Below are 26181 nucleotides of genomic sequence, written 5' to 3'. Positions count from 1 at the left end.
AAATCAATCTTATCAATGGAAACTGGCATTATAAAATGTTTGAAAATTTATAAAAATCTAAAATAACTTGGGATTTAAGAAATTTATTTAAAATAAGAATATTTTTTTTAAATAATGATTAAAATATGGCAATAAAAAATGTAAGGGGTAAAACTTATTTCCTCTTTTAAAAATAACTACATTTACTAATTGGTATTTAAGAACATTTTGAAAATTGAATCACAACAAACTAGAAATTCAAAACAATCAAAAAAGCATTAACTAAAGTTTAACAAACCAACAGGGATGCATAAAATATAATCTTTCTGTCACCATAAAACAACATCTTTGTTTATACAAATAAAAGCAAAAGCAGCCATAAAAAAAAAAAAAAAAAAAAAAAAAACTCCTTTCAACTGATCAATATCCATGAAATGAAAAGTAAAAACATGCAAGATAAATGTAAAGCACAAATAATCTGCTGGAACTGAAAATGATTCCCCCTTTGAAAAATTAGATATACATCAAATAGGGCCCTAAAAAATTTAAATTTTTGGGGAAATTTTTTCAATTGAAAAAAATTTCCAAACGAAAGAAATTTTAAAAGAAATTTCCCAAAATTTTTTTTAACCTTACAATCCAATTTTTTTGTGGTTAAAATAATAAATTTGCTGAAATGAAATTTTGGGAAAATTTTTATTCAAAAAATTAAAAACAAAATTTTTAATGGCAAAAAATATTTTTAAATCAAAAGTAGTAAATCTAAAATTAAATTAAAAAGAAATTTTTAAAAGATGCAAACACTTTGTTTAAAATAAAATGTTTTATTTTTAAAAAAAAATTTTGAAAAAAAAAATAGTTAATTTTTGAAAAAAAGGGTAAAAAGGAAAAAAAATAAACCCAAAGTTTTAAAAATTTTAAAAAATTTAAAAGCTATAAAAATACCATTAATGAATATACATATTAAAACATTTTAAAATTTAAATAAAAAAATTTTTCAAACACATTTATTTTTTTCCAAATACAATTAACAAAATTTCCTTCCAAAATTTTATGATAGTATTATTAAATTTTCTTGTGACTCTTTAACTAAGTTTTTGAACTTCAAACTAATAAATTAAATTCCTGTTATGATACTATAATTTTACGATTAACAGCATCTGTACTGACCGCTGAATGTTTAGATGGTAGAATTTAACATATATAAATTTACCTTTGTTTTGTTTTATTAGAAATTTGGCAGTGATTATCAGGCATTATTGCTCCTTTATCAATCACACGATAAAGTTAATATTGCAGGTTAATAATATCAAAGGTATTGCTTTAAAAATGTTTACAAGAGACGCTTTTACTGAACACGCTGCAAGTTGATGTGATAGTGAATCTATATAAGAAAGAAAACCATCACTTGCTTTAGTTGACCAGATACAAGAGTTTAGACTGAATTAATATTCCTTAACTCTGTCAATGAAGTTCCATGGTACACCAATATCGGCAAGGCCTTTAGGAGTCATGAATTTCTGAACACGAGCCATAACACTAACTTTGTCCCAGCATAATTCTGACAGCTTCGGCATAGTTAGTGGAAGTCTTATTTTGTAAAGGAATGGAGCCCTGTATCCATCCTTATGAACACCACCGAACACATACATGTGACCAGAAGGGGAACAAACTGCACTGTGAAAGTACAAAGGGTCTGGGAGTTTCATTGCAAGCTTTGTCCATTGAAGAGTGTCCAATCTAAGATGCCAGATATCTGTGAGGGATCTGTGTTCAATGTCATTGTTATAATGCCTTCCTCCGCTTATATACACATTATTGCCTTCCTGTGCACATCCAAAACTGCATCGTGGGAGTGGGAAGCCATGGACAGAATCTGGTAAAGTAACATGTTCTGACCAATGGTTTCGAGCTATATGGTAGATGTACACTTTATCAAGGCTCTCGGCATTGTGAAGTCTTCCACCTCCAAGCACATAAAATCTGAAAATCAAACAAGATTTCTACAGTTAAAAACTAAACAAGTATTTTATTATACTTAGGTATCAAAATTAATGTTATGTTTGGAACAAACTTATGTCATATATTCGTTAATGAAATCTCAAACTTGTAAAATGTCATAATTCTGAATATGCTAAAATATAGTTAAATTTTCAATAAAGTTATAACTTAGGTACACAGATATAGTCATATACATCATTTTGTATGTTATAACTTATATATATATATATCACATGTGAAACTGGTTGGCAAATCATTAAATAAGTTAAGTCATTGACAGTGTTTATTTTGTTTTATTATATGTGACTTTTGTCCAGCACTTATTTTTCTTTTTTTTCTTAAACAAAATGTTGTACAATAAGTTCATTACCTTTCAGCATCTTTGACGACCTCCTTTTTAATCTTCCTTTGGAAACTTTTCCCCAATCGAATTTTTTCCCCGACTGTACTGAAACTCAATTTTGAAATTTGCCACAGCTTCGCTTTAAAACCCTACTGCACCCCCCGAAACAAAAAACGCCCCTCTTTTTTGGAAAAACAAAATTTGTCCGTAAGCTGGAGGCCGTTTCGTCTTCCACGTGCCACCCCGCTGTACGACATTGCATTTGTTTCAAGTAACTGCCAGCATAACTTAATTTTTGTTTTTTCACTGCAATCTTCACCAGCAGCTTGTAGATTGGCTGGTTGCTTCATTCTAAGTGTTTTTATTGTGTTGCTCATAATTTGTCCAAATGGGTAACCAGTCCCACCGAAAACAAACACTTGTTTGTTATGCACCGCAATAGAGGCTGAGGCACATGTAGTTGGAATGTTTTCTGATTTTACATTTGTCCATTTTTGAGATGCAAAGTTAAATTTCCACAGTTCAGGTAAAACTCGACTTTGTCTTACTCCGTTTCTTTCGTCCATTGGACTGTATCCTCCGAAAACATAGATATCTGACTCATCTGAACACATGCAATGACCACTGCGACCTTTTGGCCTTTTTGCGTCGTACGGCTTAAATCTTGGATTAACATTCTTGAACTTAACTGTGCTAGAACACGATGCTCTTGCCATTTTATCTGTCAAACTCCTACCCGACGCCATCTTTGATTTTGTTTATGTTTACCTGTAACTCGGTTATTTCCGTAATATTTCCGGCATTTAACGGAAACAATAAGGGTCGGACTACACTGCTGACGAATCGTCTAATAATGGAAACTGTTGACCAATTGAAGATTCGGTGGGAGTTGTACAAAATCGATGGGAAACTAATTTTATTTTTGTTAAAAGTTTTTTTTTATTATTATTTTAATATGGATCTACTGTATTTTTTTCGGGGGGGGGGGGGGGGTGTGCTTTTTTTCCTTTTTATTGTAAACTAAAACAGTTTTTAGAAATGAAATAAAAAGACAACACATTATAAATTATACAAGTTACAAGTTTTCTCTCAGTGGCGGATTCAGGCCCGGGGTTCAGGGCTGCAGCCCCACCCCCCACCCCCCATCCCAGCTTGGCCTAAAGATACGTTTACCAGCTGGGCTGGAATATATTTTTGTCAGTTTCAAACTTTATTGGCTGTAGTGTACTCCCTTATCAAAACATTAATTGCTGTCATCCAGTTGTTAATCTCCTGCCTGGGGGCTTGGTAGAGATCTTTATCTATCAACATGCTTGAATGACTTCAATGTTTAAACTGCATAATTGATTGGTTTTATTACTTTCCAAAGGTCTAATGAAATTAATAGTCACAGATAGTGGCAAATACACTGTAGATGTGTTACATTGTACACCATATTTTACTATCGTTGTTTTTCAATTTTCTTTGCGAAAGCCCTATTATTAAAAAATTGAAAATTATTATTGTAAATGAAAAAGGTGATAAGTTTTATACTAAATGATTCGCGTTTTAAATAATAACTAGTTTTTCTAAGATTTTTATTCAGATGAACTGATTGGTCAATAATTTGCTTTTAACAACTTTTTTTATTGCAGTTATATTTTTTAAATAAAATTTAAATTGTACTGACCTCTTTAGTATCTAAAATGAATTCATTGATGGAAAAAAATCTAATTGAATACGGTATATATGTTTGAAATTATTTTTTTTTTACAATTGAAAAGCAGTACTTTAATATCACTTAATTTGGTAAATCGTCTATTATTCAGAGGTTTACATTGATCAAGTGTTTAAAAGATATTTTTATCAACAGTCGCGCAAACATTGATTAGTGTGCTGTTATTTTGTAAATGCTTAATACTAAACACCGGGGGAATTCTATTTGAAATACCCTTCAAACACTTATCTGTAAAACCATCCAAAAGGTATCATAAACAGCACTAGAAAGTCAAGGAAATAACACCATTTTCAACCTCATATTTCAGAATTTTCTCAGTCTATGGGAGGGGACACCCCTCCCAGGTCCACCCCAATTACATATATTTTTCCAAGATATTGGCCCAATCTTCAAACATGCATAATTTTCGCCTGTTGCATTATTTTTGTCAAAATCTTCCACCCATACGTCAGCCCCCCCCCCCAGGAAACCATGTTCTGTATCCTCCCCTGTCTCTATATTCTTTTTCCTCTTCTTACAAATCAAATCAAATCAAAATTTATTTATTGTCGGTATACATATAATTATAACATTTTACAAAACATAAGCTAGACAGAAATTCACGGTACGCAGATTTAACGTACTGTGCATTATGCAAGAAACTGCAAACTGCAGACAAGGTACTGTAATTAAGATATATAGTTTCAAAGTTTCAAAGTTTATTTCAGAACTCAATTCATGTACACACATGACAATATGAGCTATAGCATATAAACGTACATTACATAAAGAGGCATAGCATACACATGAAAATAATAATATTAATACAATTCATCTTAACAAAATGGAGAGAAACACGCATTTTCAAGGACATGATAAACAAATATGTAGAAATGTTAACTATTCTCAAATTTTGTAATTATTTCCTTAACAAATAAACAAAAATTTCTGTATTCATTACAATGAGTCATATTCATATTCATAATAGATTTAAAAGTTAATATATTTGGATGTCTTAAATAATTATGATCTAGCATTCTTTTTCTTAGTACAGATAATTCATTGCATTCAAAGAGATAATGGAATTCATCTCAATACTTCCGGAGCTTGTTACAAAGAGTACATTTACGTAAATTTAAATCTATACCATTCCAACTTCCGGTTTTCTACAGGAAGTCTGCTGTTTCTTGTTCTAAACTTAATTACATATCTTAATAAGTTTTTTGGTGTATTTATTAAATAGGGTTCGAAATGGAATGTTTCTTTAAATAGTCTATAATTTTTACATTTACTTGATTCGTTTACTGTACAATACCAGTCATTTAAAAATATATCTGACAATTTTTGCTTAACATTGGCAACTAACCATTTGTGATTAGGAAACATCTGATAGGTCCATACATTAGGGTTTCCACATTTAACAAGTATATTTTTTATATGCTTAAACCACAAGAAATGTCTGTCTATTAACATTTACTACTTGTATTATAAGTTTTAAGAGCAATTTGATAAAATGTGCTAGACAATTTTAATTCATTAGGTACAACTAGATTAGACCAAAAAATAATCATTCTGCAAATCAATATCAATAGAAATTGGTTAACACCCACATTCGCCGTACACAATACAATTTGGTGTACTAGATTTTAGGCCTAATATATGTTTAAGATATTTCAATTGTACTTTTTCAAGTATACTGTTATTCCCATATCCCCAGCATTCACAAACCATATAATAAAATTGGTTTTACAAGTTTGTCAAACAAATCTATTTGCATATCTAAAGGTAATTGAAGATTTTTTGATTTTTTAATTAAACAGTACATGGCTTTAGTTGCTTGGTTAGCTATATAGGTCTTTGCTTTTAGGAAACTACCACTCCTACTAAATAATATTCCTAGATATTTGAATTCCTCGACAACTTCTAGATTTTCATTACCATATGTAAAACTATACTGCGTTCGCCTACCTTTTTGAAAATATAAGAAACTTTTGTTTTAGATGTATTAACTGTTAATTTCCATTTGTCACAATAACTTTTATATAGGTTAATAGCTATTTGTAAATCGTTTGCTGACTCAGATAAAATAACCGTGTCGTCAGCATATAGAATAATAAAGCAATTTTACAAGTCCAAGTACTTCATCATTAAATGTTACACCCTTCTATACTGTTACTTATTTGAAAAATAATCATGCAAATCATTCAAATAAAAAGAAAAGAGCAACGGCGATAGATTTTCGCCTTGTCTAACACCAATGTTACATGGAAAGAAATCAGACTTTTCACCATTTGCACATACGCAAGTTTTCGCATTATTGTAAATGCTTTTGACAACATTTAAAAATTTTACCACTTATATTATTCTTATTCAGCTTTATCCACAGTCTTGACCTACTAATGGTATCAAATGCACTTTTTAGGTCTATAAAAGAACAAAATAACTTTTTCTTAGAATGGTGGAGTAGATCAATTAACATTTTTAAAACAAACATGTTATCTACAGTTGCAAACCCTTTTCGAAAACCAGCTTGATATTGATTTATTAGATCATGTTTATCCGCAAAATTTTGTAATCGTATATTCAAAACAGAGGTAAATAGTTTTCCGAAACAACTCAGCAGTGTGATCGGTCGATAGTTACTAGGCTCACTAGCCTCACCCTTATTTTTATATATGGGATTTATAACACCAACTGTCCAGGAATCAGGTATTACACCATAGTTAAAAATAATGTTAAAAAGTCTATAATAAATATGTTTCATGATGGGGAAGGAGTGTCTAATATGTTCATTTAAAACATTATCTAAACCGCATGCTTTATTGTTCTTAAGTAATTTTACTGCAAATTCAATCTCTTGCAAAGATATTTCTTTATTTAACATGTCATCATTGATTACATGTAAATCCGAGATATCGTTGTCAGAGAGTGTATAGTTGTCATTACTACAACTATTGATATTTTTAAAATAATTATACAGATCGTTTAATTCAGAATTAACAACGTTTTTCTTTCCACCATTTAGGATCTTCCAGTACTCTCTAGGACTTGATTTTTTTAAACTTTTAAGTTTTTTAACATTTGTCGTTTTAAATTGATTATAACTTTCCTTCAATTGTTTTTTATATATTTTGCTATTAGTTTTTAAAGTTTGTTTATAAACATCGTTTTTACGTAATTTGTACAAATATTTGGCTCGATGAAAATTTCGTCTAGCTGCTTTACATTCAGCATTTACCCAAGGCGGTAAAGGATTTATTTTCCGTTTATTACTGGAAGTTTGTTTTACACCATTTGTAATAAAGCTTTTTTCAATACTATTGCTAAATACTGAGCAAATTTCTGTTACTAACTTATTAACAATTTCTTGAGAACAGTTGTTAGTCTCCTGTATAGTGATTAATTCATCATATATTCTATTTACATTATCTGTATCTAAGTTATCAACAAACGTTTGAATATTATTTTGGTCCCACAATTTAGGTCTCTGGTTTTTGACAGTTGGTTGAGTCTTTACAAATGTATCCCTATGATCAAACACAACTTCAACAGGACAGTGAGCGTCAGAATACATGGGACAAAAATCTAAAACAATCAGTTTAGAAATAAAGGAAAACATGCTACTAGTACAAATAAATAAATCAATGGTACTAACATTTTTGCATGTTACGCAGCCACAGAGGTCACCATTTGTTCTTCCATTAAGTATATACATACTATTGTACTTTAAAAAATCAATAAGTTTGTTGCCATAATTGTTAACAGAGTTATCTTCACTGTTTCTTAATTTATGCACATTTGTACTAATAAATATATTTGTTTCTTGTTCTAGTTCATTATATAAGTCTATCATATCATTTTCTCGAAATATGTCAATATCTGGTTCGGTGATTTCTTGCATTTGTTTTAGTCTAGCATTCCAATCGCCGAAAATACAGAGTGTGTTTATATTTACTTGTAAAAGTATCCAATTCTGTTTGAATTTCTAAGAAGGGGTCGTCAGATGCAAACATCGAATTTTCAGGTGGCACAATAAACCACACCATTACAAAATATCACCGTTTTTGGTAAGACTATTTGAAATAACAAACCATTGCACAAGTTGTGAATTAGTATCTAAAAAAGAAATGTAAGGTTCCAATATCCTTTTTATATGCAACACAAATTCCGCCAGACTTTCTACCTCTATTAACTATTTGTTTCCTGTGTTTAAAGTAAAGATTAAAATTTTCTAAAATAACAGTGTCAAGTGAATCAGTTTTAGTTTCTTGGAGTCCAATCACATCATATTTCTGAATAAATGAGTTAAATTCTGGACTTAATTGTTTTGACGCGAGACCGCAAACATTTAAAAGATAAAAAAGATAAGTTTTTGCTTGGCCTTTAAAAATCAAAATCTAAATCCGTAGCTTTTCTTGTTCGAATGAACAATTTGAATAGTTGTCAAAACATGCACTGTTATTTTCAGTCACGAATTCTCTCCGCCTGGCCTAGTGACCCAGGTGAACTTGAATTTTAATTGCTCCGCTATTTATTGAATCTATGTGAGGCCCCACCTGAGGGGACAGAAGTTTCGGTGTTGTTTGGTCGTTATATGGACTTGAAGCGCCTTCGATGAGACAATTGTCTACGTGTGCTCTTTTGATGTCAGTTTCCTCAAGGGGGGATCGAGCCTTATGTTTGCTCCTTTGTAGCGATTCAGAACGTTCTCTGTTTAATGCACCGTATCTATTTGGTGTTGAAAAGTCAATATATTTCCTCTCAGTGTCACGCCCGCGGTGTATCGCTTGGTTCAGATAAGGTCTATTCGGTTTGCGATTTTCGTTGCGCGATATATCACGAGTAGTCGAGTGGCTCGAATTGCTGCTTCTTATCACATGTGTTTTTGTTCGTTCAGCGTCTGGGTTTCCATTGAAATTTTTCATTGTAAGTTTTGGGTCTTTGAGAGAGTCGGATTCAAGATCGTATAGAAGCCCATTTACATACAATTTGTCGCGAACTAATACACATTTATTGTACTGATCGTTAGTTTTTGAGTTTTTAAATTCGCGCATGACAGGAAATATTTGTTTTCGGCGTAGTGAAAACTGATATTTTGCCGTGAATTTCTGATTTATTTTACATGTTAATAAATATATCAAATTCTTGTACATATCGGAAAAACAATAAAACCACTACTGAGTATAAATTAGTTCTGGCTTCCATAACTTTATATGTCGCTTTTATTTTTTAAGGTGTGCGACAGTACTATAAAACCTGTTCGCTGAAGTCTCTTTAGCTAAGTACAAATAAAACATGTAATAGGTTGCTTCAGTAATTTTTACCGTATTTTTTTCTTACTTTATAATGTTCAGCAGATTTTACATACTGTACATTATTAGCAGTTAAGTGCGACACCGTGCATCCCATTACGCGACTACTGCGAAAATAAATGCGGTAACTGAAAGGTAAAAACATTCAAGATCCAAATTATATGTTTTGTGCGGTTTAAGACTGATTTTTCAGTATTTCATCACTATATTTCTACTGCGTTACTAATGCAGTAAGAGCTGTTTTTGCATATGTTCACCACTTTTTGATAATTTTCGTGGATTGTAAGTGCCGATTGCAATGTATAAATTACTTTATTTGTTCACCTCACAATATTTTACTTTTAATTACATTTCCAAAATTTTTGTTAAATTTATCCAGAACTATTCATTGTCAACTTTCAATCACAAGTATATATACAGGACTTATATGCAGGAAAAATACATGTATTTTCAAGCACTGAGATAGTTTATCAAGCTTTCATATATAAAAGGTTATCAAATTAAGTGTTCTTTTTTATAAATGTGTAATTTTAATGCAAACAGGGACTCTACAGCCAAGTGGTTTAGCTGGCAGACCCCTCACAGCTGTGAATTTGAATCATATGAGGGATATTTGAGGAAGCTATCCAGCTTACATTGGACCGGTTTGTACATTGTACTCCTGATTTTTTATTTGCATATAAATTATGGAAGGAAACAAAAATATTATTTCTTTATATTGCTTGAATTAGTAGATTCCTTGGGTCTTATGTATGATCATTCAGTTAATGTAAATTGTGCACACAACGCGGGTATCTCCTTAATTGACAATGTATTTTGGTGAGGGCTTTTCGCCTCGTATTACCCACCAAAATCGAATCCGCATGAGAATCAAGCAAATATTTTCTTTACGGTTTTCTCGAGAATATAGTGTGTTTTAACATAAATTTATACAGTTTATATACAGAAATACAAATCGGCCGTCAAAAAAAAACAAAACAAAAAAAAACAACAACAACAACAACAACAACAAAAAAACAACAACAAAAAACAAAAAAAGACCATGTCCACGAAGACATCTCCTGAACAATTCACTTTGTGTTATGGTTTTGGGATTTAAATTCCTGTAAAGAAGAGCCACCAAACTTGTATAAAATCCAATCCGCATTGGATTCTGACTAATGGTGTTTTCAGGGTTGCCCCAAGAATATGGTGTTATTTTACGGAAATTGATAATGTTTATATTAAGAAATAACAAATCGGCGTTAAAAATACGACTATGCCACTCGGAAGTCTCTTTTACATACTTTTATATATATATTTTTACGAAGATTTCTGCATTTTATCTAGAGAAAGAAAAAACAAATCTGGAAACAAAGTGATCCTTCGGAAGCATTAATCACAACAAACTTACAAGAGAATTGCAGACTCGGTTTGATTGAGTCGTTACATGAGGGATAATGAATACGTGCAACATCCCTCACGCCCCCTAGCACCGGCTTGAGCGGTACTCAATTCTCAACACTTAATAGTGCTTGTATCAATGATCCCGAAGGACCAGAAAAATATAACAACACTGAAGTGAAGTACGGGGCAACTTTTTACAGCTGCCACACAACACTTGACACCTGCTGTTTTGAAGTATAAAAATCTGGAAACCAAGTGATCCCTCGGAAGCATTAACGAGACCCGTTCGCAGGTCAGAACAAATTTCTAGCAATCCAAATCTGCCACACAGCAAGTTTTTGTGTCAAAAGCTCAAAACAAACTCAAGTTATTAAGTGAAAACTGAATTTCTTTTTAAAGCAACAGTGACCTTGCCCTTGTTCACAGACACCTGGGTAGCAATACCTTGATATAAGCTACCCACATACTAAATTTGGTGTCAATTGGTCTATGCAATCTCAAGTGATTATGCAGAGACTGAATTTCTATTTTTAGCAACATTGACATTGACCTTGATCACAGACATCTGGGTAGCAATCCCAAGTTGTGTCCTGATATACGCTATCCACACGCCAAATTTGCTGTCAATTGGTCACAACTAATAACAATGCTAGATCTGCTTTAAAGATCAGCTTATTAATTTGTTATAAATCCACATGTTAAATATTCACAAGAATAGTACAAGATTATATGTTACTTTAGATTTTGTGAAACCTGACCCCACCAGCTAGTTAACAATTATTCTTTAGCCAAATTTATAAAGTTTTAGCCAAATGGTACAATGTAGGCGAAGGGTAAGGTCTGTGTCTATATGAGGCTCTCAGATTGTCATTCTCAAGTATAAAGCATAATAAAGTTCTGCTTCCAAGCAAGACTCTACCAGTAAGCCTATTGGAAGCAGATGTCTTATGGGAAGGTCTTATTGGCCCAATTGAGCACACTGAATAAAAATAGCACAATTACATGTACATGTATTATGTTTTATGATTTTTGCACCATTATGACATTTTGTAATTTTCCTAAGATGAAGGCTGTTTCCTGAATTTATTAAATACGATGGAGGCAAGCAAAAATACAACTGAATAGGACATGTGCCTGCTATTGAGAAATACTTTGCAGGTTTTATATGTATTCTACAAATATTGCAATGAAACTATTAAAGTTTAGCAGCGAGAAATGTAAGGTTATCAAAAATGTCCATCTTAGAAAGTTTTAAATAGGCAGTTTGCCTCTCATTATCTTTTTTCTGTTTAACATGGGCTTGTCATCTATTGCCAATTCATGATTAATGAATAATTACCTTAATTCAGATTTCTTTTTTTTTAAAAAAAATGACAATTTATTGAAGAAATACCATTTGTTTGACCCGTGAGAATAGTAAGACTTTATTTTTTTTCGTACATTTTCTGAAATGTTGAGAATTTGTTTTTACTGAATACATTATAATATACACATGTATGATGAAAACAAGCAAAATCACATCTGAATAGGACATGTGTATGCTATTTAGAAATATTTTGGAGATTTTATATGTATTCTTTGAATGTATTACCCGAAATCTAGCCGTGAGAAATGTAAGACTATCAAAAAATTCCCATCTTAGAAAGTTTTAAATAGGCAGTTTGCCTCTCATTATTTTTCTATTAAATATGGGTAGTCATCTATTGCCAATTCCTGACTGATGAATACAACTTGTAGAAAACATCCGAATCCGCATCTGAATCAGGCAATTTATTTTATTCACGGTTGTTTGGAGAATATTGTGTTTTAACGAATATTTCTACAGCTTATATACAACATGCAAAAAACAAAACGCAGGTCCAATAAACGACCATGCCACGCGGGTATCTCCTTAATTGACAATGTATTTTGGTGAGGGCTTTTCGCCTCGTATTACCAACCAAAATCGAATCCGCATGAGAATCAAGCAAATATTTTTTTTACGGTTTTCTCGAGAATATAGTGTGTTTTAACATAAATTTATACAGTTTATATACAGAAATACAATTCGGCCGTCAAAAAAAAACAAAACAAAAAAAAACAAAAAACAACAACAACAAAAAAACAAAAAAAAAACAACAACAAAAAACAAAAAAAGAACCATGTCCACGAAGACATCTCCTGGACAATTCACTTTGTGTTATGGTTTTGGGATTTATATTCCTGTAAAGAAGAGCCACCAAACTTGTATAAAATTCAATCCGCATTGGATTCTGACTAATGGTGTTTTCAGGGTTGCCCCAAGAATATGGTGTTATTTTACGGAAATTGATAATGTTTATATAAAGAAATAACAAATCGGCGTTAAAAATACGACTATGCCACTCGGAAGTCTCTTTTACATACTTTTATATATATTTTTTTACGAAGATTTCTGCATTTTATCTAGAGAAAGAAAAAACAAATCTGGAAACAAAGTGATCCTTGGAAGCATTAATCACAACAAACTTACAAGAGAATTGCATTGAGTCGTTACATGAGGGATAATGAATACGTGCAACATCCCTCACGCCCCCTAGCACCGGCTTGAGCGGTACTCAATTCTCAACACTTAATAGTGCTTGTATCAATGATCCCGAAGGACCAGAAAAATATAACAACACTGAAGTGAAGTACGGGGCAACTTTTTACAGCTGCCACACAACACTTGACACCTGCTGTTTTGAAGTATAAAAATCTGGAAACCAAGTGATCCCTCGGAAGCATTAACGAGACCCGTTCGCAGGTCAGAACAAATTTCTAGCAATCCAAAGCTGCCACACAGCAAGTTTTTGTGTCAAAAGCTCAAAACAAACTCAAGTTATTAAGTGAAAACTGAATTTCTTTTTAAAGCAACAGTGACCTTGCCCTTGTTCACAGACACCTGGGTAGCAATACCTTGATATAAGCTACCCACATACTAAATTTGGTGTCAATTGGTCTATGCAAACTCAAGTGATTATGCAGAGACTGAATTGCTATTTTTAGCAACATTGACATTGACCTTGATCACAGACATCTGGGTAGCAATCCTAAGTTGTGTCCTGATATACGCTATCCACACGCCAAATTTGCTGTCAATTGGTCACAACTAACTCAAGATATTTAGCAGAAACTGAGTTTCTATTTTTAGCAATTATAGTCATCTGGGTAGTTATGCCAAGTAACATCTTGATAAAAGCTACCCATACACCAAGGTTGGTGTCAATAAGCCAAAGCAAATTAGTTATTGAGCTGAAACTGAATATCTATTTTTAGTAGCATTGACCTTGATCACAGACATCTGAATAGCAATCCCAAGCTGCCTCTTGATATAAGCTACATACATACCTAGTTTAGTGCCAATACGCCAAAGCAAACTAAAGTCATTAAGCGGAAACCAAAAGTTTAAGGCCGCCCGCCCGCCTGCGTAACCACCCGGCCGCCCCGTTCGGCATTACAATAACCATCAGTTTTCGTTGAAAACCTGGTTAGAAAACGAAAAAAAACAAAAACACACGAACACGCACACACACGCACACACACGCACGCAGCACGCACGCACGCACACACGCACACACACACACACACACACACATACATCAACAAAAAACTACAAAGAACGACCATGCCACCAAAGTAGAATGTCCAGGTGAATTCCGCTTGGCATGGTCGTTATTTCGATTTCCGGTTTGTTCATTCTTTATATAAAACCACAAAAAACTCGAGAATATTATGTGCTTTTTACAAAAATGTCTACATGCAACGCGAAAATCTACTGGACATTTTCCTTGGGTTTGGGCGTCGAACTTTAGTTTGCTTTTAAAAAGACTCACTAAACTTGACAAAAATCAAATCGAAGTTGCAATTTGTCGAATGGCGTTTTCAAGGTTGGCTCGAGAATATGTTGTTTTTTTTACGAGAATTTCTTCAGTTTAAATACACAAAAAAGAAATCGTCGGCAAAAAAAAAAAAAAAAAAAAAAAAAAACGACACTGCCACGCGATAATATCCGGGACATTTTTCTTTGTTAAGAGCTTTGCGCTTTATTATTCTGTTAGGAACTTGTACAAATCGAACAAATCGCAGGTCCAACAAAAACCACCATGCCACGCGGTAATCTCCTCGTCATTGTTCTTGGGTTAGTGCTTTTTCTTTATATTACTGTAAAGAAGACCAAATTTGAACAAAATCGAATCTGCATCAGAATCAGGTAAATGATGTTCCCAGGGTCGTCTCGATAATATGGTGAATTTTACAATAATTACTACAGTTTATATACAAAAACAACTAATCGTCGGTCCAAAAACTGACTATGCCACGCGGAAATCTTCTTGACATTTTACTTCGATTAGAGCTTTTGGCTTTATTTTGCTGTAAAGAATACCCACTAAGCTGATACAAATCAAATCTACATTGGAATCAGACAACTGGTGTTTTCAGGGTTGTATCGAAAATATGGTGCTTGTTACGAATGTTTCTATACTTTTTGTACAGAAATAACACGTCGGCGGTCGAAAAACGACTAAGCGACGCAGAAGTCTCCTGTATTTTTTTTGCAGTTTACTTAACACAAATCTCCTAAAATCATTGCTGTATTTGTGTTTTATATCAATTTCTATAATTTTTATACTGGAAAAACAAATTCTTAACAAATGACTCTGTCACACAGAAAGGGTTTGCTTGAGTTAGGGTTTTTCTATTACTGTAAAGAAGACATATCAAACTAATATATGTCACAGGGTGAGAAAAATGTGCATTATGACCGGGCCTCGAACCCGGGACCCTCGGAATACCGTTCCGCGGCTGTACCGACTGAGCTATCCGGCCGCTTACACATCTTTTCCCCTAAATAGTGAACAGTTCTGAACCGTGATATACTTAACCACAATATTGAAATTCGTCCTTGTTTTTCACAAAGCTACAGTCACAAAGCTACAGAGCAATGCTAATTAAACTCTAAGCTAGATGCAGTCACGGCACCACGTTGGGCGCCAAATGTCACAGGGTGAGAAAAATGTGCAGCCTGACCGGGACTCGAACCCGGACCCTCGGAACACCGTTCCGCGGCTGTGCCGACTGAGCTATCCGGCCGCTTACACATCTTCTCACCTAAATAGTGAACAATTCTGAACCGTGACAGATAAAAAACGAATCTGCATCGGTATCAGACAAATTGTGTTTAAATTGTTGGCTCGAGAAAATGTGGTGCTTTAGACGAAACTTTAGTCAATTTATAGACAAGAAGGAAAAAATCATTGTCCAAAAAATAACCACGCAAAAAGATTGTGCTTGGTTTCGGGTTTGGGTCTGATATCCCTGTTAAGATGAACTACCAAACTGATACAAAAAAGAATCCGCATTTAAATCAGACAAAAATGGTGTTTTTAGGATTGGCTCGAGAAAAAGGTATTCTTCTACAAAACAATTATACAGTTTATATACACATGTACTATACAGAAAGAAGAAATCACCCGTCTAAAAACGACCTTTAAAGCGTAAATCTCCTGGACATCTTACTTAGATTAGGCCTTTTATCACTTCAAGGAAGACCCACAAACTATTACAAAATTGAATCCGCATCGGAAAAGGGCAAATGTTTTTCTTTTAGGTTGTCTCGAGAATATTGTGCTTTTTACGAAGTTTATATTGAGAAGGAAGAAATATTGAAGGTAAAATATGACCGTGTCACGCCGAAATCTCCTGGAAAATTTATTTGGGTACGGGCTTTAGGCTTTATATGACTGTTAAGAAGACTCAACAAACTTATACAAAGTCGACGCTGTATCGAAATCTGACAAAAGGTATGTATGTATGCATACTTCTATACCTAATTCACGATCATTGCTTATATAAAGTAGGAACAACGAAAATTACAAAACGCGTTGTTTGTGTTTTAGCAATAATTTTATCAATAGGTAGCGTTTAACATTTAGAATTGATCTTAATATATTTTAGCGAAAACATCGACAAGAATTCACTGTATTTTTAGCCATTGTTGAGTACAACAGTTTCAAATACTTAAGGGACCAATTTCCTAAAATATCCAGACAGACCTAAAACCAGACATAAACAGCTCGTTTTACATCTGTGACCCTACATATGGGACTTATTTCGTCCAGTGACTTCAAAATGAGGTATGTACAAGATCAGACGTTTGCAAAAATATCTTATTCAGTTTTTAATATAGGAAATACTTAAGGGTATTATATCACATTTTTTCTTAAAACCATAGCTGTATTTTTAGATTTTATTACCGATAAATTATTTCGAACAACATCGTTATGCAAATATTCAATGTTTTGTTTGTATTCAAAACTCTATATTTGTGACCCATAGCATATAATTGGTTTAATCATATGATCAAGAATTTGAAATAGTTCATTACTTGTAAAATGTCCAAAAGGTTTTTGATGATAGTTCAATGATAATATTGACTTTGAGCTTGAGATGTCATTTTTTCCTAGTATAGGCAAAAGCTTAAATGAGCCGCGTCATGACAAAACCAACATAGTGCGTTTGCGACCAGCATGGATCCAGACCAGCCTGCGCATCCGCACAGTCTGATCAGGAACATGCGCAAATTTCTTACTTATAGCAGTTTGCAAAATCATGATCTATCAATCATGACTTGTTGATCCAGTGGTAGCAAACATTAGTGGCGTGAGCAGCTCATATATTACTTCAAATTCTATTTCATCCTCAGTACATGCTGGTACAGTGGAAGCAATCAGTTTATTCAATTTGCGTTTTAACTCAGAATATATTTTAAAACCTATAAAAAATATCATGAATGAGTCCAAATCATACATCATTTTAATGGCCATTTGTTAAAGCTTTGGAAATCAAGTTATTAGAAACAATTTGCGAAAATTGATAACAATTAGACTACTTTTGTATTCTCATTATACATATGTATCTCAAATCAATTGATTATTATTATTAAATTTGAAATCATAGAACAATTTTAAAGAGTAAACTATCTATAGTTGGCTCAAAAACTCATTTACAACAATATAAATTGAAAATGAAAATTTATATCTGGAACTGTTTGTCCTGTTTTCAACACTTCAGAATGTTTTAATCTCCTGACAACGTTTAAGGCATATTATAATAACTCAGAAATCTATATCATACCTCGTGTGTTCACACAGTGAAATTTATTTCCATCAAACAAATATCCTCTTTACGCCATGTAAGTGGCACTGATATTAAATATTGAATATATTGATCATTAGCTTTAATTCATTTTATATATTTCTGAGATTAATGCGAGAACACACGGTTAGTATATAAAACATAAACTTTAATTCATTTTATATATTCCTGAGATGACATGGTGAATATATTGATCAATAACTTTAATTCATTTTATATATTCCTTAGATAAGGTGAATATATTGATCAATAACTTTAATTCATTTTATATATGCCTGGGATTAACGTGAGAACATAGGATGAATATATTTGCCTTTAACTTTAATTCATTTTAAATATTCCTGAGATTAAAATGAGACCACATGGTGAATATATTGATCATTAACTTTAAATCATTGTACATGTATATATTCCCGAGATTAATGTGAGAACACATGGTGAATATATTAATTCATTTTATATATTCCTGAATTCGTCTTAAAATCAAGTACTTCCAATTTCCTCATTTCCTAGTGAATAATCATAAAAGAAAGAGATCACCTAAGATCGAATAATTAGACGCATTAGCACGGACTTGGAAATATTCATTGACTGATTTAGAGATAGCCATTAATGAAGTCATTTTGAAAAGTAGCCTAGCAATTTTAGTTATGCTACAACAAGAACAAAATATCGTAAATACGTGCACTCTAAATGAATTTCTGCCACTCAAATAGATACTGTGCACCTTTAAAACATGAATAGAACATCAATGTCGTTCACAGACTATAGAGGCATTTGAGTCACAGTCACGTATGATAACATCGGCAAACTCCCTCCTGAAACATGGACAACTAGTTTCTGTCCTGTTACCAAGCCAAATGTTAGCGTGTATATACATGTCAGCTAAACCTGGTAAAATAAGAAATAATGGCTCTAATATTAAAAAAAACTATGAACTGTAAATAACATAGGTTGAACATCACTAAATTAAATATTTGTAAAAATATAGCGGAATGTACCCATTCACATGCCTTGTTAGGTTACAACAACATCAATAAAGCCATTGGTTACTTTAATATTTCGAGAATTGGAAAATAATGCATATAGGTTCATAATATAAGTATTATAAATGTATATAGTAATTGCCGACTAACCATTACAGGTTTATAAGCAAACTATCAGACAATAATGTAGTACCATTCAACCTTAAGATTTCATAGCTGTATAGTTTAAAACATATATCGCAAAATATGAAAGAAAAGTAATCGTAATCTTGATGTTAATGTAGCATTTTAAGATCAAAATATTAAAAAAACGGCATTATGCGAACCCAAGGACATATAGTCACCGAAAAGTTGTAAGTCAAAATAAGTGTACATCTTGCCAAAATTTCTTTCAATTTTATAAATTACTCTGCATGAACGATAAATAACAGACGTAAACAAAGTGCATTTCTATAAATATCCATCAGAACTTTCCTACAATCAATTTATAAAAAAGTGGAGCAGTATATTTATATTTGTTATTTTTCAATTAACAAAAATTTGTCAACCAATAGTATAACAGTAAATATTTCGAAATTCAGCTAAACATGACAATGGAAAAAAGCAATATGTCATTTTAATGAAATACCATCTAACAGAATAAGTCTCGCTGAAATCATATTGGAAAAGATTTTAAATAAATCAATTACCGGCGTCGGACAAAAGATCTATTTTGTATTGTTCATTTTCAACCGTTACCAGTTTTCTGCCGATGAGAAAGCAGAAGTCTGAAGCCTCCTGGTATGTAAGGATCTTGTCGTATTGAAACTGGTTTTGAATGTGACGACATCGTTTGCCGGTCATGTAACCAAGGCCACAGGGTAGCTAGATATGAAAAAAATAAAACAATTTTTTGTCAGAAAGAATAACAGAACAGAAAAAAGCTCAATAACAAAACAAAGCGAAACAAAAAAGAGGAAAAAAACAACATTAACAACACCATACAAACGAAACATTATTTTGCAGTATCAATGTTCCTTTTATTGTTGAAAACAACACAATGGCACCTTTAATTTTAAACACACCAATAAAACAAGTCTGAAATACCCACAATATCAAGGGAACATTACATGATACACAATCCATATATTTGGCTTTAATTGAGCTGTGAATGCAAAAGATTCACTGTATAATGTTTGAGACAGACAAGAAGGAAACAATGAATTGATTTATGAAGATTCGGATGAAGATATTAAATGTCAAAAATAGGTAAAGGAATGGATAAAGGAATTGCTTGCACGAAATGAAGGTGCAAACAAGCTCCCCCTTCAATGTAATTAGCCGAATCTAGTCTTTGTGATATTTGCTGTATGGATATTGAAAGTATAGAATATTTATTTTGGGACTGCCAAACGGTACAAATATTTTGGAGTAAACTATTCAAATGACTAATAGCAATAAATATGTAAACATATGATTAATTTTACATCTTTCTTTAACTCCAAAGATAAGAAAACATCATAGATTTCACTCTTCTCAAAATATTACATTTATACCAGTAAATTAGAGAAACAAACTCTAGACTTTAGTATCTTTAAAAGGAATGTGCTAAAAAGATTAAAATTGAAGGATTTAATGCATTACAGAATGATACATTAGAAGACTTTGACTTTCTGGATAAATCTAATCGAATTGTTTGATATCTGAACAAAAATACATGCAGAGAGAAAAGCTACAAAAACAGTTTATTTTCAAACTCTTTTCGCCCCTTTTTTCTTATTTTTTTAAAAACATGAACTTCTTAACTATATTTAATGTCTAAAATCATCTAAAATATTTGACTTAAAATCACAAACAACAAAATAAATAAAAAATAATAATTGATTGTTTATTGCGGAATTATATGAAAGAAAATAAGGCTATAATTATATGAAATACTTGAATGAAGAAAAAAAGTAAGGGTTAAATGGAAGAATTGAATGAAATAATTGGAGAATTGATTATTGTCTTTTATTTACAAAACGGATGCATAAATAAATTAAAAATGCATAAAGTATTGTTTGCATTTACACAGAAATAAATAAGAAAGCAACAAACCTTTTCGTATATTTTCCATCCTTTACTTGGCTGCAAACGATATTCTCTGGATTTCATTTTCATTGTATTTATTTCAAAAACTTTCGAAACTTCATTAAAGTTAACAGATGTACATGAAGAAATATTTTCACAGACGAGGCAGCATTGTTTCCAAGTTACTTTCAATGGGTAGGGGTCCCCCTCTAACATTCTTAGTTCTGCAGCGAACATCCGGAAACCATCAAAGTTGACCAGTGTGCTTCTTACGTGTAAGATGCACAAATTGAAAATGATATGCTTGTAAACAATTCTTATGTTTGTCATTTTTATGTAAGTTTTTTTAATAACAATATGTTTATTTTGATAATAATATTACATCCAGTTTATAAAAACAACACATTTTTCTTTTCATGGCATAGCTTTATATGCAAAAAGTATATCTGAAATGATGAGAACCCAGTTAGCCACCACGTCCCAAAATAACTCCTCATTTACATTAAATATTCATTCAGCTTCCGTTAAAAGGAGAAACAGTAACTTGAAGGAAAATATCGCTTTCACGTCCGCTAGATAATTCTCGTACTTATGTACTAACAACAAAAAAATCATCACGTTCTTTAAAGGCACTTTTTGTCTCAAAAAATATTATATTTACTTCTTTACCAAGGGCACATATGAATTTCTAAATGATTAAATAATGGCTTTAGAGAATGTTAGATGCTTATAACCTGGAAAAAATAGAACAACTGTGGAGTAAGTTGTCATAAAAATAGCAAAATCACGGAGGAGGAAGTGTTACACGAAGGATGGAGTTCTTATGATAACTTGTTCAGGAGTTCTTGTGATAACTGTCACGGAGTTCGTCGGAAAACATCTGTATATACTACAAAAATGGTTATTTTCATCTTTCCAAAATGAGTTTTAGGTGCTAAAACAGTTATCACAAGAACTCCTGAACAAGTTATTATAAGAACTCCATCCTTCGTGTAACACTTCCTCCACCGTGAAAATGTAATCAAAGTAGTATTTTGATTTCCATGCAAAATACCAATTCACTTTATCTGTAATTATTGTCAAAATGTAACGGATCAAAAAGCTGGTTAATAAGTAAAGTTTTTGATACTATAAAAGTAAACTAATTTGGAAAGCATTTTTAGGATTCAAAATAAATACATAATGGACTTGTGACCTGTTTTAACAAAACAGTCGTTTTAAAATATGTATGATTCCTAATGACAAACTCGTGAAATATCGTCACTTGTCATTTACAATCATAATATCCTTGATGTATCCGGAATCAAAGCAAAAATACTCAGTACGTTGTGTTTTTTGTATTATTTTAAGCGAAATGTTAATCATTTTCTGGCGTCTAACACTTAATATGTTTCTGTTTTATCTTTAACTATTGATTTTTGTATTTTCTGATCGCAGATCAGTAAATACAATGCTGACATTCAATCTCTGACACAGAAGCTTCACGACAAACCTAACAAAAAATAGTTCTCAAAACAGATAAAAACTAGCGATGTAAAAGAAATTTTTTTTTTATTTTGTTACAAACGAATTACAATGCATTCAATGTTAAAATGTAGCGGTGGCTTATAGAATGGTCAATAAATGCACGCGGATGAATATGATTTAAAAAAATGAAAATGCTATTTTCAACGATGTCGATTACCGAATACGTCAGAGCGTATTACACAAATAAATCTGACTGTCGAGTAGTGGAATATATACATGTCGGACTGACTGGCGAGAAGATTTTCGCTAAATTATTTACATAATGTTAAACAACAGGTATATCGCTAACAAAATACCTCGAAATTAATAAGGATTACAAACCCTTCATGGATATTCTAAAATTAGAATTATTTGATTTTATTCAGCATTTTTTTTCGTTAAACTTCTCATTTTTTAAGTGTCTTTTTTAAGGAAGTAGCCACGATATGCAAGGATAAAGTGTGGCTGTCATAAAAATGAACATAAATGATTTTTGATGCTACTCTAGTCATGCAAAATTCCGTATGCATCAAACTCCAACTGTTATAGTAAAAAAATCAAAACGCAGTCGAAGCATCTCGATGCCTGCAAGGTGTATTATAGTATATAAAAATAAACTTATACAGGAAAATACATACAGATATACAGTAGGATTTAGATTGCAAAGATCAGAAAGTATCACAGAGCTTGCAGCCCCTTTGGTTTTCTATTGCTACCTCGGACCAACAATCCAACATTTTTCTATATTTCTGCTCATGTGCAAGACTAACTATTAAGTTCTTTGTTATTCCGTCCTTTTTGTGCCCCTTAAGGTACAGACTAATTATGTTGATCATGTGTACGTGCAATACTTAAAGGATCGAATGTGAATCCATGAAGTAATTAAATAATAATTTCGTTTTTAGTTGGGACGTAGTCCCAACTAGTGTACTTACAAACCCGAAATTTCCAATCATACAGGGTAACGCCCACTGCTGTGACGTTTCATCACCATTCTATATGCTATATTGTATTCTAACATTTTTGAGGTAAGTTGAATTCATAGTAATCATCCGACCATGACTGACGCATAACCGCCGCGAGTGAAAAAAGTGCTCTGTATTTCTGAAAACTTTGATTTATTGCGAATAGAAGAGAGATTAGAAAATTGTTTTTTGAAAATCATGTTCAATTGAGCTTGATTTACGGTATTACAAATGTAGCAGATATAATTTGAAAGGTCGATTAATTCTATGAATGGAATATATTACTATAGTAATTCTATGAATGAATTCGACAACTTCCGGTTTACTTTATGACCTACTTGACAAGCAAATCGGCCTGTTTAGCCCATAAGGTAAGTTTTAAAGCAAAATATGTTATGAATTTGATGGATAATAAAAGAAAGTTTATTTATTGATGTCAGTTTGTGCCGAGAACTAAAACTTTCGTTAATAATTTCGAAGTAATTTGGGAAATCTCAAGTCTTTCGTCCCCAAGACATTTCGACCCTACTGTAGCATAGTCTCAATTTTTAACCGACAGATTTTACATATTGATTTTACACAGATGTCTGCCTTTACAGGGAAAACCGGCATATACGCCTACAATTTGTTGGTCTTGTCACGACCGTAACGTCGCTAACAAATGGGGCACATTCTTAAATATTTCAGAATAATTTTATTTTATCTTCATGTTTATACATTCACTAAGTTATAAACTTATTCAATGAATAAAGGGATTATATGAAATATTAGAAAAAATGATTTAACCCTCAATATGGGCCATTTAGCTGTTAAGTTTAGCCCCTGCAAATACTGCAGGTCTTGTGTAATTGAGACAATATTAGAGGTAGAAGCACTGTCCTATTATTTCTGACTAAACTCTTATTGATTGCTAATTGATTCTTCATACCCACAAATGACAAACGAGCATTATTGTCATTTTTTATTTAACCTTTACCACCTAGTTATTTCCCCTTTTTATAAAGGCTGTTTAACCAGTAGCCAAAAATAGGTATATTTTCCCCTGAAAATGCTAATATTTTCCCCTAAAACCCCTGTGCACATTCTTCACAGGAGGATAACTTAACATCAACTAGAAGACAGAAAGCTGTCCCTAAAGACAGCCTCTGCTATTACCATTCATGTTAAAGGAACCCCACTGAGCTTTAAAAGCATAAAAACATAACAATTGATTTTTAACATAAATGAGCTGGGGCACTTTAAACAGAAATACAATGTATATGCAAAGATAGTTAAGAAAAATACTTTGAAGTAAATTGAACATATTTTTATGCTTTTTTAGCCCGGTTTGAGTGAAAAACGTTTAAAAGCTTTTCATTTTGCATAATTGTTTAACAATTTGCATAATTGTTCTGTTGGTCCGTCGGTCCGTAGACCAAATGGTTTCCGGTCAAGGGGTCAAAGGTCAAGGTCACATTGACCTTGTAAGTAAAAACGGTTTCCTATCAATAACTAAAGAACGCTTAGGCCTAGGAACTTCAAACTTGGTATGATGGTTGGTCATGATCAGTAAATAACCCCTATTGATTTTGGGGTCCAGGGTCAAAGGTCAAGGTCACATTGACCTTGGAAGTAAAAACGGTATCCGATCAATAACCAAAGAACGCTGAGGCCTAAGAACTTCAAACTTGGTATGGTGATTGGTCATGACCAGCAGATGACCCCTATTGATTTTGGGGTCAAGGGGTCAAAGGTCAAGGTCACATTGACCTTGTAAGTAAAACGGTGTCTGATCAATAACTAAAAAACGCTTAGGCCTAGGAACTTTAAACTTGGTATGGTGATTAGTCATGACCAGCAGATGACCCCTATTGATTTTGAGGGTCAATGAGTCAAAGGTCAAGGTCACATTGACCTTGTAATTAAAAACTGTTTCCGATCAATAACTAAAAACGCTTAGGCCTAGGAACTTCAAACTTTGTATGATGATTGGTCATGACCAGCAGATGACCCCTATTGATTTTGGGGTCAAGGGGTCAAAGGTCAAGGTCACATTGACCTTGTAAGTAAAAACGGTTTCCGATCAATAACTAAAAAACGATAAGGCCTAGGAACTTCGAACTTTGCATGGTGATTGGAGATGACCCCTATTGATTTTGGGGTCAAGGGGATAAAGGTCACATTGACCTTGTAAGTAAAAACAGTGTCCAATCAATAACTAAAGAACGCTTATGCCTAGGAACTTCAAACTTGATTGGTCATGACCAGAAGATGACCCCTTTGATTTTTGAGGTCAAGGGGTCAGTGTCATATTTTGTTCACTGGGTCAGAAGTTGTGCATAATAACCTGATCACATAACTTATTGGCTACTGATAGGGGGCATACATGTTTTACAAACATATCTTGTTTTTCATAGCTTTGTCTCCCTTTATTATGTCATGTGTTAAAAAAGGTCGAGCTTGCAGTTTCCTCTGGTAGCTCTTATTTCACTTGTTGCTTTTGTCTAAAAGGGCCAATAACGGTTTGTGATAAATTTTCACGTACATGTAACCTAAACATTATATTTGAACATGTATGCCATAGAATAATTGTATCAACTACTGTTCAATTACTGAATTGTGCACTTTATATTTATCAACCGGCAACACCCTTCACTCATTGAATTATCTGCCCCCGAAATAGTAAAAAATGGTTATTTTAATCCTTCAAGAACGTCCCAACTGCAGTGTCTTCAGCACTTTGATTAAAAAATACAGCCAGTATAGCAAAAATCATTTTTCCCTATCTCTACATACAACCGCTAGTTGTTAGTTTCTGTAAGTT

General features: G+C 32.6%; 2 protein-coding genes across 2 annotated transcripts; both read right to left on the bottom strand.

Moving 5' to 3' along the window:
• Positions 1-1045: 1045 nt before the first annotated feature.
• LOC132726861 (kelch domain-containing protein 10-like) lies at positions 1046-3108 on the bottom strand. Its single transcript, XM_060712254.1, has 3 exons — positions 2520-3108; positions 2351-2423; positions 1046-1962 (listed from the first exon to the last, which is right to left on the bottom strand). The coding sequence occupies exons 1-3, from the start codon at positions 3067-3069 to the stop codon at positions 1425-1427; spliced, it is 1161 nt and encodes a 386-aa protein (XP_060568237.1). The 5' UTR covers positions 3070-3108; the 3' UTR covers positions 1046-1424.
• A 15468-nt stretch (positions 3109-18576) lies between these two features.
• Positions 18577-21171, bottom strand: LOC132726854 (uncharacterized). The gene is made up of 3 exons (XM_060712245.1): positions 20935-21171; positions 19548-19722; positions 18577-18763 (listed from the first exon to the last, which is right to left on the bottom strand). Exons 1-3 carry the CDS (start codon positions 21142-21144, stop codon positions 18621-18623), a joined length of 528 nt encoding a protein of 175 aa, XP_060568228.1. The 5' UTR covers positions 21145-21171; the 3' UTR covers positions 18577-18620.
• Positions 21172-26181: the final 5010 nt, after the last annotated feature.

The sequence above is a fragment of the Ruditapes philippinarum genome, unplaced genomic scaffold (genome assembly GCF_026571515.1).
Source record: "Ruditapes philippinarum isolate M1 unplaced genomic scaffold, ASM2657151v2 ctg893_1_1_1_1, whole genome shotgun sequence".
Classification (NCBI taxonomy): Eukaryota; Metazoa; Mollusca; class Bivalvia; order Venerida; family Veneridae; genus Ruditapes; species Ruditapes philippinarum.
Note: the sequence above shows the minus strand (reverse complement) of the source record. Positions and strands in the feature narration are given on the sequence as shown.

Excerpts from the sequence above, each read along its gene's own strand:
- LOC132726854 (XM_060712245.1), bottom strand. The coding sequence starts at position 21,144 with ATGTTCGCTGCAGAACTAAGAATGTTAGAGGGGGACCCCTACCCATTG. Across the intron at positions 19,723-20,934 it reads GATGGAAAATATACGAAAAG|CTACCCTGTGGCCTTGGTTA; the intron begins GTTTGTTGCTTT and ends TTTCATATCTAG. Across the intron at positions 18,764-19,547 it reads AGATCTTTTGTCCGACGCCG|GTTTAGCTGACATGTATATA; the intron begins GTAATTGATTTA and ends TTATTTTACCAG.
- LOC132726861 (XM_060712254.1), bottom strand. The coding sequence starts at position 3,069 with ATGGCGTCGGGTAGGAGTTTGACAGATAAAATGGCAAGAGCATCGTGT. Across the intron at positions 2,424-2,519 it reads CCAGCTTACGGACAAATTTT|TCGGGGAAAAAATTCGATTG; the intron begins GTTTTTCCAAAA and ends GTTTCAGTACAG. Across the intron at positions 1,963-2,350 it reads GTCGTCAAAGATGCTGAAAG|ATTTTATGTGCTTGGAGGTG; the intron begins GTAATGAACTTA and ends TTTGATTTTCAG.